Source organism: Nakaseomyces bracarensis (assembly GCF_045282275.1).
Source record: "Nakaseomyces bracarensis strain CBM3 chromosome Unknown Scaff13_0, whole genome shotgun sequence".
In the NCBI taxonomy this organism is placed as follows: domain Eukaryota; kingdom Fungi; phylum Ascomycota; class Saccharomycetes; order Saccharomycetales; family Saccharomycetaceae; genus Nakaseomyces; species Nakaseomyces bracarensis.
The window spans coordinates 574,796-595,164 of NW_027263959.1; the positions used below are offsets into that span (position 1 = coordinate 574,796).

Below are 20,369 nucleotides of genomic sequence, written 5' to 3' on the forward strand. Positions count from 1 at the left end.
CAAAAATATCTACAAATATAAAAATAAACGTAAAGTACGTGTGGGTGATTATTTTTAAGGGCACCGTCCATCATCGTTATTCCATAAATACAATAAATAGATACTTGCTAGCTTTTCAAATGCTATATAAGAAAGCGTACAATAAAGTAAAGCACAATAATTCAATATAAACGGATCAAAGATGTCAGCGGATAATGCTGTAGTGGAAAGGACGAAAACAATAGCAGCTGCTGGAGTGTCTGGAGGAGAGACAATAGATGTGATAACAAGGGCTGTCATACTGCCTAAAACTACGACTACAACCAATGTGACAACGGAGTCTGTGTTGAGTAATGATATAACTGTGCCAACTAGGGTTGCAGAAAGGAGTAAATCTGATCATGATGAAGAGGAACGGCCTCCTAATAACTACAGTAAGTTAGATACATCACAAACTAATACAACTGGTCTAGACATACACGGAAGCACTGCTGGTCAGGATTTCCATGTTGTTAGTAAAGGTGAAGATAATTCTATTGAACCACTTAATTCAATTGTGATCCCGGACACAACAAATTTTCTTCCAATAAATAGTAATGAGGGCGGTAGTGATATTATAGAAGAAGATAAAATTATTCCTGAGGAAACTAGTGCCGATAGTGACAATATTGCTCACAATAACAGTAATATTGATACTGAAAATAGAACTGCTTCTTCAACTGGGAACGTATTACAGATACGGCCTTCAACAAAACCCAATAAGACCTTGAAATTTGCGTTCTCTAATGATCTGAATTCTAAACGGTCTAGCATATATGCCTCGAAATCTACGACTAAGGCAATACCGATTAGAAATCAGCAGAAGTTTTCTAATAATAGAACATATCCTAATTTACACTTCGAACAAGATGATATAGCATCTCTGAAGAGCAGGTCATCATCAATGACAGCTTCTCTTTCTAAAGGCTTCTTATTTGGATTTTATAATAACAAAAAAAAGGAAAGCACTACCCAAAAGTCCGTATTATCCAAGGAATACTGGATGAAAGACGAAAGTGCGAAAGAATGCTTTACATGTGGTAAGACATTTAACACTTTTAGAAGGAAGCATCATTGTAGAATTTGTGGCCAAATATTTTGTAAGAATTGTACCCTTATTATTAGTGGGGAACGGTTCGGATATGATCAAAACCTTAGAGTGTGTCAAACTTGCTATAACCATGCTGATTCATATGAAGATTCAAGCGACGATGAATATTTTGGAGATGATACCACACATACGATAAAGGAGTCAAGTACAGCTTTACATTCTGAGAGTCCGATTAGAGATCAGAGCGACATCAGTAATGATCATGACATTGATCTTGAGCAATCGGATAACGTTAACTTTGACAGTGCCTCCCATCATAACGAGGTTCTCTTAATTCATGACGATGATGTTCATAGTATAATAACCGCAAAACAAGATAGCAAACTTTTTATATCCACACCACCACCTCCACCAAAAATGGCCATACCCGCTACTAAGCAAGGGGGGTCTCTAGAAATTTCTTTGAAAGGTAACAGAAGTAAGAGCGGTATTAAAGATACATTAAGCTATGAAAATGTCAACGAGAAGTTCAACATTCGACAGGTCAACTCCCCTAAAGTCCATCGATCCAATGAACGTAGAAATACCCAATCAAGTCAATCATTAAGGAGATCAATATTTCAGTATATAGGAAAATCTAATAAACCATTAGAAAATGAAGATGATACTCCAAAATCTGTGAACAAATTACAAATAAATAATAATCCAACTCTTCTCAGTAACAAGAATTTTCAATTCAAGTTTAACTTTCATGCGCCGGCTAATAGTATTGGAAGGAATCCTTCTTCTGGACTAGAGGTAACTGATCAGCTATCTTCATCCTCAGGAAATACCGTTGCAAACGCAAAATATGATAGTGATGATGATGGCTCGAATGATAATGAAGATGAAGCTTCTATGTCTTTGTATTCATTATTACATGGATCTAATAATTCTACTAACCCGGTAGGATCATTACGGACAAGTAGCAAATCAAATCAACGAGCTGAAGCGTCATTACAAAGAATTAGACATAAGAGAACTGGAAAGAGCAAATCAATATCAATGACAAATCCAGGAAACAGAGGTTTAGACTTTCTAAATAGTAGCACACCAAACCTATTATCAGTTGTTAGCGATGATCTTCCTACGTCTCAATCCGCAATATTCAGTACTAGAGTAGCTAGTGAAAAACCAGTTAGTACTGCTTGGAAGAGGCTTTCGAGTATCACCTCTGCCAAATACAACCATGAAACAAAATCAGAATTAACAGATGTTGCTCAATTACACTTAAAATCACTTTTAGAACAAGTTATAAATGATCAAGATATTGAAAACAAGGACATATGGAAGGAGGTCCTATTAGTGTTCTTTTTACGAATGCAATGCATAAACCTATCTGCAAAGGAACTGAATACTTTGGACTATAGGCAGAATTATATGAAAATAAAGAGAATACCAGGTGGGCATATTACTTCTTCTGAATATGTCAATGGAATAGTTTTTTCTAAGAACTTACCAAATAAATGCATGCCTAGGAAAATTGAAAACCCAAGAGTACTACTTCTTATGTTTCCAATTGAATATGAGAGAAACGAGAACAAATTCCTTAGTATAGAATCAGTAATGGCTCAAGAAAAGGAATACCTCGATAAATTAGTTTCTAGAATAATTTCTCTTCGTCCAGATATTATTTACGTTGGCGCAAATGTAAGTGGTTATGCCCTTGAGTTATTTATTCAAGCTGGAATTGTTATTCAGTTTAACATGAAACCACAGGTTCTGGAAAGAATCGCTAAATATACTGATGCTGATATTGCGTTGTCTATAGAGAAATTGGCAACTAATATGAAAATGGGAGAGTGTCAATTATTCGAACTGAAATCTTACATCTATGAACGAAAAATCAGCAAGACTTATACTTTTATTCGAGGTTGCGATCCAGTTCTAGGTGGAACAATTGTTTTACGTGGTGATAATGAAATTAATCTAAGAAAGGTAAAACAAATTGTGGAGTTTATGGTGTATGCTACTTTTTCTCTAAAACTAGAGAGTTCATTCTTTAGTGATAATTTTATAAAGTTATCTGTTGAACAATATATTCTAGATAAACAGGAATTGCGAAACAAAAAGGTTGACGGCTACTTTTCTGATTTTTTGGAAAAGTTTAATTCTAGATTATTAAGCGTTTCCCCTACGGTTGCATTTCCACTCCCATATTTGTTGCGAAGGGCTCGCAACTTAGAGAGGGAATTACGACTCCTCGAGGATACTACTTCAACTGTGCATATAGCTAAAGAAGAGTTACATAAAAATCTTCTTAGTGATATATCCAATAAGCTAACCAAAAATGATCTTGCAAATCTAACTCAATTCATAATGAATAGGGAGAATAGAGATCTAGAATATGAGTACCTAAAGCGTGCCAGACAATGGGAAGTATACTATTCACTAACTAGGAATATGTTAGGGACTGGTTCACATCAAAGCATATCGGTACTATATTCAATGGTTTCAAAAAGTAATGCGACACCTTGTTTTGGACCTCAATTGGTTACAATTGATTATTTCTGGGACAATGATATTTCAGTTGGACAATTTATTGAAAATATAGTCATGACTGCTTGGCATCCCTGTAAACAAGGTTGTAATGGCTTACTTTTTGATCATTATAGAAGTTATGTGCATGGAGAAGGAAAAGTTGATGTCTTATTAGAAAAGTTTGAAACAAAACTACCAAAACTTAGGGATATCATTTTAACCTGGAGTTATTGTAAGAAATGTGGTAGTTCAACACCAATTTTGCAATTAAGTGAGAAAACATGGAATTACTCGCTTGGTAAATACTTGGAAATTATGTTCTGGAGTAAAAAACATAGCTTACTAGGAATAGGAAAATGTGGTCATGAGTTTACAAAGGACCATGTCAAATATTTTAGTTTCAATGAGCTTGTAGTACGCTTGGAGTATTCAGATCTTGAAATTCATGAATTAATAACACCTCCTAGAAAAATAAGATGGAAGCCTAACAGAGATATTATTATGAAAGTTGAATTATATTACGGGATTCTTGATAAGATTAATGCATTTTATACTGCTGTTTCAGACAGACTTAATAGAATCAAACTGGATGGTGTCTCTGAAGATATTCTAGATAGTGGTAAACGAAAACTCGGAGAGATGAAAGAGAGAATGACAAGCAATAGGAAACAATTGTTAATGGACTTGGACGTACTCTACAATAACAGCCCTGGAGATAAACATTTACACCTTAATAGTATCCTTAGGGCAATCTACAACCAAACAGTTTCATGGAATAATGAATTTAGGGAATTTGGTGAGACATATCTTCCATCTGAGAACGATATAAGTCGAATTACTACTACTCAACTAAAAAAAATATTTGGGGATTCCAGCAAAAAAAATACTACTGCTGAATTGGATGACCAGAATAAAGTGGTCACTGTTGCTAGTGATTCGGCCTTAAATCATGAAAAGAGTAGTGATAATCTTGATGAAGAGAGTCAGATAAGTGAAGATAACAATGAAATTATAAATAACATGAAAAACATCAGAGAAATGACTATGAAGCCCTCATTTAGTACTTCGCTAATTAATGGTCCCAAAATCAGAGGAAATCTTCTAATAGAGCATAGTGTTCCACCAGCCCCTCTAAAGAATGAACCGGATGATAATAGAGTTGGGAAGCTGGCTAGCTTTTTTGATCAATTACATTATGATGCTCTTACAAAAGAGTTTGAACTCCAACGAGAACTGCAAAAATTGCAAATGAATAAAAATAAATCTAGAAAATTAAGACTTCAGAATTCTACTCCAATTGTAGAAATATACAAGAATGTAAAAGATGCTGTGGATGAACCATTACATGACAAAAACTCCGGGAAGGTTAATGCAGAATCAAAAGATAATGATAGGGATACTGTCAAAGAAGATAAAATAACAGGTGCATTGAAAAAAGTGCCTGAGATTTTGGAGGCCGAACTGGAAAATTCTATTAACAGATGGGGTGAGGCTTACATTAAAGGTTCTGGTCCGAGTGTCAGTGATATTGAGCATGATAATTCATCACCCATGGAGTCTAATGAAAAGAATAATAGAAAGGATGGAAATGATATTGGTGGTGCCGGAGATCAGGTAGAAAATACAACCCTAATTAGAACCTTGACTAATTTCTGGGCTGATAGGTCAGCATATCTTTGGAAGCCCTTTGCTTTCCCTATTTCTGCTAATGAACATGTTTTTACAGATTCTGATGTTATCATACGAGAAGATGAACCTAGTTCTTTAGTCGCCTTCTGTTTGAGTACCACGGATTATAAACAAAAGATGATTTCTTTAGATTCTGCAACCAATGCAAGATTGGAAAAGACTTCTGCTGATTCTGATCTTCAAAATTCTATCTCTACTAAACTGAGTGATAAAAATGGTTTTAATGAAATGTTCCAAAAGACTAGTAATTTTATTACAAATAAGCAGTCCGAAGAAGCTACTGAATATTCAAGTCAAAATGTCAATCCTGGGGAGTTATTACAAGAACTTGAAGCAGTCATGACCAAAAAAACTGCAATTCATTTAAGGTATCAGTTTGAGGATGGACTCGTGGTTATGTCTTGTAAAGTTTTTTTTGCGGAGCACTTCGAAGCTTTTAGGAAGATATGCAATTGTGATGAAAATTTTATTCAAAGCTTATCTAGATGCGTAAAATGGAACTTTAGTGGTGGTAAAAGTGGTAGCGGGTTTTTGAAGACCTTAGATAATAGGTTTATTATTAAAGAATTGTCACATAGCGAGGTTGATGCATTCATTAAGTTTACACCGAGCTACTTTGAATATATGACACAAGCCATGTTTCATGACTTACCAACAACTCTCGCTAAAGTATTTGGATTCTATCAAATACAAGTAAAAAGCCCAATTTCTGGTAGCAAAAACTACAAAATGAATGTGATTATAATGGAGAATTTGTTTTATAATAAGAAGACCACAAGAATATTTGATCTCAAAGGCTCAATGAGGAATCGTCATGTGGAACAAACTGGTAAAGCCAATGAAGTTCTTCTAGATGAGAACATGGTTGAGTACATCTACGAGTCGCCTATCTATGTGAGAGAGTACGACAAAAAACTATTGCGTGCATCACTATGGAACGACACACTTTTCCTTGCTAAAATGAATGTTATGGATTATTCTTTAGTTATTGGTATTAACAATGACGACTATACATTGACTGTAGGTATCATTGACTTTATAAGAACGTTTACATGGGACAAAAAATTAGAAAGTTGGGTCAAAGAGAAGGGATTAGTCGGTGGAGGTACAACTGTGATGAAGCAACCTACTGTGGTTACTCCAAAACAATATAAAAATAGATTCAGAGAAGCTATGGAGAGATATATTCTGATGGTTCCTGATCCATGGTTTCAAGAAAATAATTGAAGATGAATGATCTTTGGGGTAGAAAGCCCATTAAAATGATAAAAGCTGGGGGAAAAAAATCCAATTAAGTAGATTCTAAACGCCTTATGCCTACGGACTTTTTTGTTCTCTAATTCCTGATTTTATTTCATTGATTGGTTAACTCCCTATCTTTCACTATCTTCTAATCTATCATAATTTGTTTCTTTTTTACTTTTTTTTTTTTATTTTTTTTATTTTCTTTACGGTCATTATTATTGAATCGATGACTCAGAGGAAACTCGCAGAAGTGAAATTGTAGAGAAATCAGCATGAAAAAAAAATTACCACCCAAACAGCAGAACAGTTTAATAAAAAATTATGATTCGATGTTCTCGATGAGTGCTTATAATAGTCGGTTGTGGTTTCTTTTTTGCGTATTTTTTTATTGTTGCTGCGTTTAAGTCAAATTTGGTTACAATTATTCAATTGAAAGAGACTTAATAGAGGAAAGAAAGAATATGGAAAGTTCAGAAGATAGCAAGTGGTTGGAATCAGCCGCAAAGGATATCCTGTTCGGGTCTATAGCGGGTGCTATAGGTAAAGTCATTGAATATCCCTTTGATACAATCAAAGTCCGATTACAGACACAAGGCAAAGATATGTTTCCTACAACTTTATCATGCATTAAGTATACATATCAGCACGAAGGTGTTGTGAAAGGGTTCTTCCAGGGCATTGGGTCTCCATTGGCGGGTGCAGCATTAGAGAACGCTGCACTATTCGTGTCATATAATCAGTGCTCTAAGCTCTTAAATCATTATACTAATATTTCTGAACTGAATAATATTTTAATATCAGGTGCATTTGCTGGTTCATGTGCTAGTTTTGTTTTAACTCCGGTGGAGCTAGTTAAGTGTAAACTTCAAGTGGCTAACTTACAAGCATTGACAATGGGTACTACCGGTGGGAACATAATTACGGAAAGACATACCAGAATTGTTCCTACGATCCAATCGATTATTAGAAACAGAGGATTCTCAGGACTATGGCAAGGACAGTCAAGTACATTTATTAGAGAGAGTTTTGGAGGTGTTGCCTGGTTTGCCACATATGAATTGATGAAAAAATATCTACTGAGTAGACATACCACTGAGAATAACCTACAGCCAAATGAAAGTAAAACTTGGGAACTATTAGCAAGTGGTGCCTCTGCTGGTTTAGCCTTCAATGCCAGTATTTTCCCAGCCGACACTGTAAAATCACTAATGCAAACTGAACATGTTGGTTTGAAATCTGCTGTTGTAAAAATAATGAAAGAAAAGGGTATCAGAGGTTTCTACAGAGGCTTGGGCATAACTCTAATTAGAGCCATCCCTGCTAATGCTACTGTTTTCTATGTCTATGAGACATTATCGCATTTATGATTTGCATCAACTAGTAAATCATTTTTTTCAGTACATTAGAATATGATAGATCCCAAAAGAGAGAAAAATAATGACTGTCGCATTTATTAGAATGTTCCAATTCTTGTTGATTTTTCTTATTTTATTGTTGTTGTTTTTTAATTCTATTTTCTTGTGAAAATATCGCATATTTTGTATGTATTATATATGGTTAGTTATAGATTTTATTTCATCTTCATCCGTATTCTTTTCTTTGTTCTCGTAGTACATGTACAAGGCCTTACCATACAAAGGATTTATTAATATGAAACTAGGGGCATATATATAAAATCAGTTTGATTATTAAATGTGTTACAGCTCCAATGAGCAATGGCTTCGATGAGTTGAATATTTTTATTATTATCATATAAAATTATATACATGATTTTAAATTTTTTTTATATAGGCACGTTATTTTTTTGACTCCTGCGTTTTGAAAAAAATATAAAATTATGATTCAATTTAATGAAATGGCCTCATCTCTAACATTAATAAAAAAAAAAAATGATATCTTGCAATATATAAACTTACTATTATTGAATATAGGATTTTCTCTTCTTTTCCTAAACTTTATCTTTGAAATTATTATCAATAGTTTCAATTAAAACTATAAAAACTCATTGATACGTGAAATTTTAACCTTTTAAGGGAGCAAACGGAGTATTAAAAAAAAATTATGGATACTAGAACAGTAGGTATATTAGGTGGTGGTCAATTAGGCCGTATGCTTGTTGAGGCTGCCAACAGACTTAATGTTAAAACTATCATACTTGATGCTCCCAACTCTCCTGCCAAACAGATAACCAACACCACAGACCATGTTGATGGGTCGTTTGCTAATAAGGATGATATCGAGGCATTGGCCTCTAAATGTGATGTGCTTACTGTTGAGATTGAGCACGTTGATGTTAATGCTTTGAAAGAAATCCAAGCAAAGTTCCCAAAACTCGAGATTTATCCGACTCCGGAGACAATTGGTTTGATTCAAGATAAGTACATACAAAAACAACATTTAGTAGCTAATAAGATGCCTGTAGTTCATAGTATTATGGTCGAAAACAGCAAAGATTCATTATTAAATGCAGGTATCGCTCTAGGTTATCCATATGTCCTGAAATCAAGAACTCTTGCCTATGATGGTAGAGGTAACTACGTCGTCAAATCTTCTGATTCAATTGATGAAGCTTTGGAATTCCTGAAGGACAGGCCATTGTATGCAGAAAAGTGGGCGCCTTTCACTAAAGAACTATCAGTAATGATAATTAGATCTCTAGATGGTAGAGTATTCTCTTATCCAATTGTTGAAACCATCCACCAGAACAACATCTGCCACTTATGCTTTATCCCAGCTAGAATCAATGATTCCGTACAACACAAGGCCAAATTGATGGCTGAGAATGCCATTAAATCGTTCCCTGGATGTGGTATTTTTGGTGTAGAAATGTTTTTATTGGAGGACAACTCTATTGTTATCAATGAAATTGCACCAAGACCACACAATTCAGGGCACTACACGATTAATGCATGTGTGGTTTCTCAATTTGAAGCGCACTTGAGAGCTATCCTAGACCTACCAATGCCTAAAAACTTTACCTCATTATCTACCAACACTACCAATGCTATTATGTTAAATCTTTTAGGAGATATTGAAGAAAAAGATAAAGAGTTAAAGATCTGTGAGAGAGCTTTGGAGACCCCTGGTGCATCTGTTTACTTGTATGGTAAGGAGTCAAAACCAAATAGAAAAGTTGGTCATATTAATATAGTCTGCTCTTGCATGGATGATTGTTTGAAACGTTTGGAATATATTACTGGTAAAACGAATGATCCTATTAAGCTCTCTGTTGCCGCATTGCTTGATGCTGAAGATAGCAAGAAACCAGTTGTAGGTATCATTATGGGTTCAGATTCCGACTTACCGGTTATGTCTGCTGCTTGTAAAATTTTGGAACAATTTGATGTTCCATTTGAGGTAACTATTGTATCAGCCCACAGAACTCCACATCGTATGAGTAAATACGCTACTGAGGCTGCATCAAGAGGTATAAAGGTTATTATTGCAGGTGCTGGTGGTGCTGCTCATCTTCCGGGTATGGTGGCTGCTATGACTCCACTTCCTGTTGTAGGTGTGCCTGTTAAGGGATCAACCTTAGACGGTGTAGACTCATTGCATTCTATAGTACAAATGCCAAGAGGTGTGCCTGTTGCTACAGTGGCAATCAACAACAGTACAAATGCTGCTATTTTAGCTGTTAGGATGTTGGGAATCCAGAATTATGATTACCTGAAGAAGATGGACGACTTCTTGAATAAACAGGAAGAAGAAGTGCTTGAGAAAGCCGTAAAACTAGAAAAGATTGGATATGAAAAGTATCTAAACTCTAAATAACTCTAGATAATGTAAACTCTAAATAACTCTAGATAAATGTAAGCTCTAAATAAATATAAGTAATATTTTTTTTACACTTTGTCAGTTTATAAATTAAATCTTACTAGACGGTTCGTATTAAAACAAAAACTTAAAAAAAATTTTAATGAACTTCGTTGTATATAGTGTAAATAAGAGCAAATATCTATGGTAAAATTTCTTCATGGTATGTAAACAAAAATGTTATAATATAGTCCCGTTCTCTCATGTCTTCTAGGTCCTTAATACCGCTGTAGTCGCGTAGTAAACCTGGTGAGAAAATTAATGCCAAGTTTCGGATGTTCATCAGATTAGTACCGCTATATTTGTTAATTTTACAGACATGTCTAGAGAGTAGTTTCAGAACTTCATAGTGACTTTCGGGTAGGTTTGATAGTATTTTTTGTAGGGTATCTACCATGAAAAAGTACTTTTCAGAACTTTTCGATTCTGTAGTTATTTTATTGTTAATCAAAGGCAATGTTTCGATTACTCGTTGTTCTCTAATCAATGAAATTAGTGGTTCATAAACCTGATATGTGAGCACAGGATTAGGAAGTTTCCTCAAATACCTTTTTAATACACCTGTGATGGTATGGAGATCTTGTTCATACAAGAACGACGGTATACCATCTATTTGGCCTTTTTGTACGTCTGCACAGTTTTGGGCTCCCATATGTGCAAATTGTTTTTCGAGTTCCTCAATTCTTAATTGAGAACCAGATATCCTGTAAATACCCTCTGTGGTTAAAAACTCTTCTGAGGATTCCACGTACTTAACACAGGCAGATACAAGAAGGGGGATTGGATAGCCTTCGTATTGAGCCCTTGCAACCAGCGAAGAACCATAAAGTTGAGATCCATCAGAAGTAACTGGTGACTCCGATCTGTTAATGTTACTTTCCTTTGAATTTTGAATAGAAACGAGTTTGAGGTCATCAAATTCGTTGGTATTCTTCAGTACTGGATGCGATATATCTAACTTTGACGGTGAACCATCATTATAATGTCCAGTAGCGTGAGAAAACATTGCTGCAGTACTATTGATTCCATAGTTCATGGCCTGCATTGGAATCTGCATAGGTTGAGATATCATTGGAGGAATATTGTTCTGTTTCGAAAATAATTTCCAAAATCTGGGTTTTGACCCAGATGACCTGGCTACACTAGCTGTTTCTGCAACTTCAAAGTTATTTGATTTGACTCTGTCATTATTGGGAACAATTATTTCGTCAGTACTTTGGTCAATTACACTGTCATCGATCTGACTTTTCAGCTGTTCCCATTCTGTTCTTAAGGTGTCTAAACTAATTCGAATCTCTTTTCTAGCGTTCTTCATCTCATCAAGTTCCTTTTGGTATTTCTTTTTTCTGTTACGCATTGCCTCAACCTCCTCACGCAACTTTTTAAGATGTATTTCAGCCTTTAAGGTTTCTCTCTTTAAATTTTTCTCATAAAGAGAACTAGCATTGAAGTTGTCTTGAGCATCAGATGGTAACTGTAGTGGTCTGGTGGAGGTATACTGGTTACTTCTAGAATCTGTGGACTTGATTAATTCTGGATCTGAATTCCTGAATTGTGGAGTTTTAATATATCTATCATAATTGTTGTTTTTGGAGTTTAAGTTGTCCTGTGATCTACTCTTATCATTTTCTAGAATATCCAATGGTTGTACAGTCTCTGAAGAATCTAGTGAGGCTGATACAGAAGGTATAGATATGGATCCTCTGCTTAGGTTTTGTTTATGGAATAGCGAAGAACCTAAAAAGTCTTTATCTATCCTTTGCTTCTCTTCCAAACCAATCTCAGTACTGTTGGTTTCACTAAAATCTGTGACTGAAGTGTCAACACTTCCTACAATCGGCGGAGCCATCAGCTTCGGATCTCTTTCTGGATCAAAACATTCTAAAATATTAAACGAGTCTGGAGTATTCTCATCTTCATCGGTTTCTAATATCATACCTCTCCGATAAGATTTAGGGGATTTCATTGCTGGGTCATGTCTACCATTTCTCAGAGGTGATTTTATCTGGGACTCACGAAGTGGTGATTTCAAAAGCTCGTTCTTAAGAGGAGATTGAAATTCAGTTGCTGTATGAAATTCTTCAAGGTTAGCATCGATCGATGTCTTACGTTGATGAACGACTCTAGTGGGTGATAGTAACGAGCTATTTTTATTTTGTGTCTCGTTATTGCTCGGTCTGGGAGGCAACTTTATCTCTGGTCTTTCATCCAGTTTCACTACTGGGTCTAAGTAATGGGTTATTATAGAGTCTGAGGTAGATTTCACGAGAGAATCATTACTCTTATCTAGAGAAGTCTCTCTGCTACTGTCACTATCACCATTTGTGCTTCTGTAAACAGACATGGGCCTATCGCGCGATCTTTTGGGGATAGCAAGATTATTTGACTGTCTCAGTTCTCTTCTCTGTATTCCCATATTCCTAGCCTCTACTCCATCAGTAACGGATCTATTGACCTCAGTCTGTAATGCAGGTTCGCAATCATCATCAGTAATCGTGGGAATTCTAGGCAGGTGTTTCTTTTCCAACAACTTTCGTTTCTTCTCGTCATATGTTCTCCTCTTCGCCAACAACTTTTCATGGCAATTCAAACAGAATAACCCTTTCTTCGTCTTGGCATACCGCAGATCTTGTATACTCTCATTACATTTACAACACTTGAAACACTCGGAACAGTATGCCTCATTCGAGGAGGAAAGTATTATCGCAAGATCATCGATCTTCTTCCCACAACTCTTACAACTATCAGAACACTCAAAACAGATTAGGGCACCAGTACCCAAAACCAAGAAATCACTATCGCACGTGAGAACCTTATCACACTTATGACATGCAAAACACTCTATATGCCACCGATCATAACCTAACTCGTACGCATGCCCCGTAGTAATCGGCTCCTTACACTTTACACATATAGGTAGCGCCGAACTCTCTTCCACTTCCACCGACATCTCGATATTTAACTTTTCTATAATTCTTCCTGAACAATTATAGGTTATATCTTCTTATCGACACTTTAAGTTCTCTGCAACTTAATCCCTTTGTTTAATTAGTAAGTCTTATCAGTTAAAGCTATTATGTTGGGTTTATCATCAACTTTCCTTTGGATCCCAATATATAAAATCGCGCTCTTCTTTATCTTTGATTTGGTGTTATGTGTTGAGTTTTCGTTTGCGCGTTTGGAAATAGCTTTAAAAGCTTTAAAAGCTTTAAATTATAAATAGCAACATGAAGTAATTAAGCAAAAGGATTATCATAAAACACAATAGTACCAAAGCAATAAAATGGATTTTGACAAGTTTCTTCTCTTCGGAGACTCAATTACGCAGTTTAGTAGCGGGAGGTGTGAAACGGTGGAACAAGCCGCTGATATCGATGAGTTCTCGCTTGGGAGTGGTCTGGGGGCCGTGTACAATCGGAAGTTGGATGTCGTGGTACGTGGGTTTTCTGGATACAATACTAGGTGGGGGCTTCCTATATTAGAGGCAATCTTAGCTGCTGAAAGAGAGTCGCGTTCCAAAAACCACCAGGGACGTATTGTTATGAGTACTGTATTCTTTGGATCAAATGACTCTGTGAGTAGTGGCCCACAACGTGTTCCCCTTGATGAATTTGGCAAGAATGTCAGGTGTATGATTACAAAGTTACAAGAATTGGATATCAAGCCAGTTTTGGTTACTCCGGCTAGGGTTGAACCCAATCAATGGGCTGAAAACTTTCAACAGGATAAGGAGAACGGCTACATTAGAAGCGATGTTTTTTATAAAGAGTATAGAGATCAGCTTTTAAAGCTAGGTGAAGAGTTTAATGTTCCAGTGGTTGATCTTTACGCAGCATTTGCATCCGAAAATGTTAGTGAGTTACTAACTGATGGTGTTCATTTCACTGGTAAAGGTTACCGCGTTTTCTTCAAGGCATTGATGGACACCATAGCTAAACATTATCCTGAGATGACCCCACAGGCATTGCCATTTCACCTGCCCTATTGGAGAGATGTCACTGAAGATGAGACGTCGGTACTAGTAGCCTTAAACAGGGATTACTGATCTATTACATCTTATTCATTTAGTCTTTCAAAGAGTACTTAAGAATAAAAAGAAAAGAAAATGGTTGAAAAGAAAAGGGTATCTGATTGAAATCTATTTTTTTTGGTACGGGACATGTTTAGGGAAACTCGTTTCCTACTCGACTGTGTTTTCACTTTGATATCCATTGTACGAGGAAATTGGGTGCCAGACTATTATATTTTTTTTTTTTCTTGCACAGCGAAGAGGAAAAACTAAAGGCCCTGAAGAAATAAAAAAAAAAATTAGGATTAATAATAGCACGACTAAAGTTTTCAAAAACCTCCATTGTCTATTGGTATATACCCATTGTTTTTGTTCATACTTCTGGGGTAGATTTTGTTATTTTGTTATTTTTTTTTTTTTTTTAATTTTTATTTTTGAATTCTATTGGTTATTTAGAATTCAGTTTCTCAATGAATATTAGTTAAAAAAGAACTAATATTGCTTTCCTTTATCCGATAAATTTATTTTAGAAGAGAAAAAAAGGTCAATGATGATGATTAGAAATTCTGTCCAGGGCACTAGACGTTCCTTTTCTGTCTTGTCGAGTTTGAAGGCTACCGAGGCTAAGAGTACAGAAGGAAAAAGTAGTAAAAATGGGAAAGATGTGAAGTACCAGAATCTTTCTGAGGCACAGAAGGCGTACTTGAGTCGTGCTATCAGGGTCGATCAAGCTGGTGAACTGGGTGCCGACTACATTTATGCTGGTCAATATTTTATTCTAGCTAATAAGTACCCTCATTTGAAGCCAGTGTTGAAGCATATGTGGGATCAAGAGATTCATCACCATAGTACCTTCAATAACTATCAATTGAAGAACAGAGTAAGACCCTCTCTATTCACTCCGATGTGGAAAGTCGGTGCTTTCGCTATGGGTGCAGGAACTGCCTTGATTTCACCTAGGGCTGCCATGGCTTGTACAGAAGCAGTTGAGACTGTTATCGGTGGTCATTATAATGAGCAATTGCGCTGTTTGAACAGCCAATTCAACTTGGATAGCAGTGATAACACTACCGTTGGTCAACCTGAGGAAATCAAAGCTCTAATTGCAAACGTTGCTCAATTCAGAGATGACGAACTGGAACACTTGAATACTGCCCTTCAACACGACTCAAAGTTGGCTGTCCCATACTGGCTTCTAACAGAAGGTATTAAAGCCATCTGTAGAGTTGCCATTTGGAGTGCAGAGAGAATCTGAGATTTCTCCGTTTTTTTTATATACAAAGAACTTTTACTACTAGTATGTTTTTTTTCCTGAAAATAAATTAAATAGGCGTCTCTAAGAGTAGACATGACATAGACTAAATGAAAATTATATGAAGAATAATATTTACTATTCAAAAACTTGAAAACAAAAAAAAAATCAAAAGAAGGAGGAAGAACTCCATTCTATATTTACCTATAACAAATAAATCCTGAATATAAATAACGAGCACAAGGCTTTAGATATATGTAGCCAATATTGCAGACATATTGTTTGTACTTATCTGGATTTATTTGTAGGATTAAGAAGGAGGATTAATAAAGTTGTTATAATACTAAATCAGTTCATCACCTAACACGTCCCTAATGAACGGGGATGAGAGGTGGCTAAATAGAAAATCGCCCATAATAAAAAAAAAAGGGCACATTATATAGCGTATTAAGCACTGGTTAATAGTAGCAAAAAGATTCTGTTTATATTATAATCTCAATCATATAATATTAATTTCTGCTCCTGTTACTAGTAAAGTCTTACTTTATTTGTTGAATTGATTTTAGGCTCTTTTTTTATTAGATATTCTGTTTTTTGAAAAGGTTAATAGTTCCATATTGATCTAGTTTAAGGTCCTGAAGTAACAACGTAAGATAAACTTCATTAGAATGTTTGAAGAGCAATCTTTATTAAGTGATAGGCCTGAAGCTACACGATCCACGGAAGATAAGTCATTAAATATTGAGAATGGGAGTGGATTTGTTAATGGAAATGCCAATGGGATCAAGATGAAAGGGTTTGATGAAACTATAGATCTAGCGACATTAGACAGTGGAAACGAGTTATTATACCCGGAATCTGGCAAGAAGTTACCGATGAAGACTTCTGATCGACTATTGGATGATTTGTTGTGTGATATTGAGGTCATGGATAGAGAAAAGCAGTCCTTTAGTATGTTAAATTCCGAAACTCTCAACTATGCAAAAATTAGATACTCTTTGAAACCAAATTCTTTGGGGTTTATACAAGACCAGGTTATTATTCAGACAAAGTATGAGTACACATCTAGAACATGTCCATCGCATAATAAAATAGACGTTTTGTTAGGTGTTCTAGTGGATACCAAACTTCTTCAAGAACTAGAAAGAAAAGCATTCGAAGAAATTACTGATATACCTATTCATCATGTTAAAATATCAATAAAGACTAGAGGCTCACTGGAAACCAATAAGAAATTGGTGGGAGTGTCAAGATATCATAGAATTGATAAGCTACATGAGTTTGATAGATTGGACTTAATGACCTATGATCCTAATGATGAACAATTAGTAGATAGCAGCATATATGTTTCTGAAGATACAAATAGGCTTATCTTAATTGAGATATTCAAACCTGAATTCAGCCCTAATGATAAAGATGTAAGTTTGTCCAGAAATGACATAAAAATTAGATACATGAAGGCTAGTGAAAGATTTCCAGAATTGAGCCCTGAAAATGCTCCTACTCAACTAGAATGCATCAATACCTTATTCAAGATATTTAAGGGTCCATTAGTAAGAAAATCCGAAGATGAACCTCTGAAGACTATTAATGCTGATAACATCCTGTTGAATTCTAATATGAACCCTTCGGCCCTTGTTTCTCATTTCAGTTTTACACTATCTGAGGAGGAAGTAAATGATGAAAGAAATGTTAAAAGACTGATTAGGGAATATGAACCGCCAAACCTAATTGACTATAAAGCAAATTGGAAAGTTAGAAAACTTCGGGAGGCATTTACTCGGAAATGTCTTGAACTGGTTACATACGGGAATTTGATAATTTCTTCACTATCATCTGACTATCTGAAAGACCCCCAATTTGTGAAAAAATTTCGTTTATTACATGCCTTGCAACCAGAGTTTACTTTATTCCCTTGGTTGCAGATCTTAAGTGATTTTAAAACCAGGAATATAGAACTGATGTCAGTTGGTCATGAAAAAGGATATCACCTTCAGGAAGCGCAAACCAGGGTGTACTATTCTCCTCTTGATTGCGACTCGCATTTTATAAACCTATCTGTTTGCTATCATTATACTGATAGAGATATAATTCAGAATTACGAGAAATTACTGAGTTTGGATGAACGTAATGCCGGAATTTACTTTGATTCATTGAATTTAGTTGCCAATAGAAAGGGTTCTTATCAATTAATATCATATTGTGGAAGGCAGGATATTATTGGACAAGAGGCTCTACAGAACTCACTTGCAGTTTTCGGTATTGACTATAGGGAAGCCTCATTATCATCGATAGACGAGTCATTACTCCTTTCTATTTATAAACATGAATGGAAAACAAATATGGATAATAATAGAATAAGGGATTTAAAAAACGCTCTTCGTTTGTTAGCCAAATATCTAAAATCAGATTACTTAAAGTTTTACATTGATCATGAACCATACAGAAATATTCAACAAGCTTATGATGTTCTAGAGATAGACGAATCGGTAGATGATGATATTATTCAAACGGCCTATACTGTTAAGATTAATGATTCTCCGGGTTTGAAGATTGACTGTGACAGGGGTTTGTTCACAATAGCTTCGGTTAAGAGGAGCCTCATGTTATATAATTTCCTTTTCGATCAGTGTCCCGAATTTCAAACATATTATGGACCAAACAGATATAGTTATCAACAAGCTCTAAATGTGTTACAAGTAAATGAGAATGCTCCAGATTCGACGTTGCTAAATATATTTCAACAAAAGTGGAGTCAATCACCAATTTCCGAACCGGATCAACTATTAAATATAAAATCTGCATTAATGAAAATAGGGCTGGAACGGAATTCTAAGCTAGTGATTAATTATCTAGAAACTGGTACTATTGACCCAAATTGTTTGCCAGCTGAAAATTGGCCAATGGGTATTAATAACATTGGTAACACCTGCTACTTAAATTCTCTTCTTCAATATTATTTTTCTATTTCACCATTAAGAGAATATATCACCGAATATCAACAAACTTTGAATAACTTTAATGCCCAGAATAATGAAAATGTATCCAAACGTCGTATTGGTGGGCGTGAAGTAGGGAAGAACGAAATTGAGAGATCCATACAGTTTTTGTATCAATTAAGAGATTTATATAATACCATGATGCACTCTTCTGAAAGATGTGTGACCCCACGAAGAGAATTAGCTTATCTTGCGTTTGCTCCTTCTAATACTGATGTTGAATTTGAAGCGCAAGAAACTCTAAAGGATCGTCAGGAAACTGATAATATTGAAAAGATGGAAGTTGACAGTTCAGAGACACCTGATTTTAGAGGTAAGATGGAAAATAACGACAATGGAGTTGATATCGAAATGAAGGATGAGAAGAGTATATCAAGCGAAATCAAAAAAGATGACGGTAATGCTGAAACCAAGATTGCCAAGATAGATCCCGAACAACTTGAAAATGCGTTGGAGTTGGGTAGACAGCAAGATGTTACAGAATGTATTGGTAATGTGCTTTTCCAACTAGAGAGCAGCTCTTACCCAGACTCTTTATCCGAAGATAACGAACAAAATGACTTGATTAAAGATCTATTTTTTGGTGAAACTAACCAAATTATAAAGCCATTGAATAGTAGTTCTACACCAAGGAGTAAAATAGAACGATTTCTATCACTACTAGTTAACATTGCAGATCATCCCAAGGATATATATGATGCTCTAGATGTTTATTTTAAGGATGAATTCTTAACTATGGAAGAATATGGAGAAGTAAAAAGGGAATTAGCTATACGGACTTTCCCGACTATCCTTCAAATACAAATTCAGAGAGTCTACTATGATAGGGAGAGATTTATGCCATTCAAATCAATTGAACCATTACCCTTCGATACTGAGATATATCTTGATAGATACGCAGAAACGGATAATGCTCTACTATTAGAAAAGAAAAATCAAGCTGAATTATTAAAGGCCAAGTTGAACAAGCTGAGAGAAAGACAAAGTGAACTACTATTTAGGAATGAATTGGGACTAAGCCGAAAGGATGCCTACAAGGAGACATCTAACTTCCTCAGATCTGGAGTGTTGATGCAATCTGGTATTGAATTTGAACAGGCTAACAATGCTGCACATCTACTAGATGAGGCCTCTGGTAGAGTAAGTGAAGAGCTATCAACTATATATCTAGAAATTTCTGATTTAGAGGATAGGATCGCACATCAATTTGACGACTTTAAAGAACATGGTTACACTTTATTTGCAGTGTTTATTCATAGAGGGGAAGCAAGTTATGGTCACTATTGGGTCTATATAAAAGATTACGCTAACAATATTTGGAGAAAGTATAACGATGAAACAGTGACTGAGGTCCCAGAAGAAGAAGTCATGAACTTTACCGAGGGTAACACTGCAACACCATATTTCATAGTCTTCGTGAAGAAGGGACATGAAAATGATATTGAGCCTCTGAAAAGAATCATCGCACCTTAATGAAATTTTGTATAAAATGGAGAAATGAAATACTCTCTTCTTGAAATATATATTTAAAAAACATAATAAAAAGTACTATGCATCTATAAACTCATGTTTTACAAATATAATATTTGGATGGTATCATAATCTGCCATCAATTGCCTACATGAGAGTCCGGGTAAACGTATGCCGAAAGTTGGAAAATGAAGAAATTCGACAATTAAGAAAGAAAGAAAAAAATATATATATATATCAAAAACAGATGGTTTTGGAAAGCAAGCAAGTCAACTAACTGCGCCATATTTGAATTGAAAC

At 35.4% G+C, this 20,369-nt stretch overlaps 7 protein-coding genes across 7 annotated transcripts; 6 read left to right on the forward strand and 1 right to left on the reverse strand.

The window, feature by feature from the left end:
- Positions 1-181: 181 nt before the first annotated feature.
- On the forward strand, positions 182-6,505 carry FAB1 (1-phosphatidylinositol-3-phosphate 5-kinase; the record flags this gene model as incomplete). The annotated part of the gene is made up of 1 exon (XM_071054446.1): positions 182-6,505. One exon carries the CDS (start codon positions 182-184, stop codon positions 6,503-6,505), a length of 6,324 nt encoding a protein of 2,107 aa, XP_070909139.1.
- Positions 6,506-6,984: 479 nt separating this feature from the next.
- ORT1 (Ort1p) lies at positions 6,985-7,890 on the forward strand (the record flags this gene model as incomplete). Its single annotated transcript, XM_071054447.1, has 1 exon — positions 6,985-7,890. One exon carries the CDS (start codon positions 6,985-6,987, stop codon positions 7,888-7,890), a length of 906 nt encoding a protein of 301 aa, XP_070909140.1.
- A 694-nt stretch (positions 7,891-8,584) lies between these two features.
- ADE2 (phosphoribosylaminoimidazole carboxylase ADE2) lies at positions 8,585-10,297 on the forward strand (the record flags this gene model as incomplete). Its single annotated transcript, XM_071054448.1, has 1 exon — positions 8,585-10,297. One exon carries the CDS (start codon positions 8,585-8,587, stop codon positions 10,295-10,297), a length of 1,713 nt encoding a protein of 570 aa, XP_070909141.1.
- A 184-nt stretch (positions 10,298-10,481) lies between these two features.
- Positions 10,482-13,289, reverse strand: RGA1 (GTPase-activating protein RGA1; the record flags this gene model as incomplete). Its single annotated transcript, XM_071054449.1, has 1 exon — positions 10,482-13,289. The coding sequence occupies one exon, from the start codon at positions 13,287-13,289 to the stop codon at positions 10,482-10,484; it is 2,808 nt and encodes a 935-aa protein (XP_070909142.1).
- A 333-nt stretch (positions 13,290-13,622) lies between these two features.
- On the forward strand, positions 13,623-14,384 carry IAH1 (isoamyl acetate-hydrolyzing esterase; the record flags this gene model as incomplete). The annotated part of the gene is made up of 1 exon (XM_071054450.1): positions 13,623-14,384. One exon carries the CDS (start codon positions 13,623-13,625, stop codon positions 14,382-14,384), a length of 762 nt encoding a protein of 253 aa, XP_070909143.1.
- Positions 14,385-14,895: 511 nt separating this feature from the next.
- On the forward strand, positions 14,896-15,603 carry CAT5 (putative monooxygenase CAT5; the record flags this gene model as incomplete). Its single annotated transcript, XM_071054451.1, has 1 exon — positions 14,896-15,603. One exon carries the CDS (start codon positions 14,896-14,898, stop codon positions 15,601-15,603), a length of 708 nt encoding a protein of 235 aa, XP_070909144.1.
- Positions 15,604-16,268: 665 nt separating this feature from the next.
- UBP2 (ubiquitin-specific protease UBP2) lies at positions 16,269-20,072 on the forward strand (the record flags this gene model as incomplete). Its single annotated transcript, XM_071054452.1, has 1 exon — positions 16,269-20,072. One exon carries the CDS (start codon positions 16,269-16,271, stop codon positions 20,070-20,072), a length of 3,804 nt encoding a protein of 1,267 aa, XP_070909145.1.
- Between the last annotated feature and the right edge of the window lie 297 nt (positions 20,073-20,369).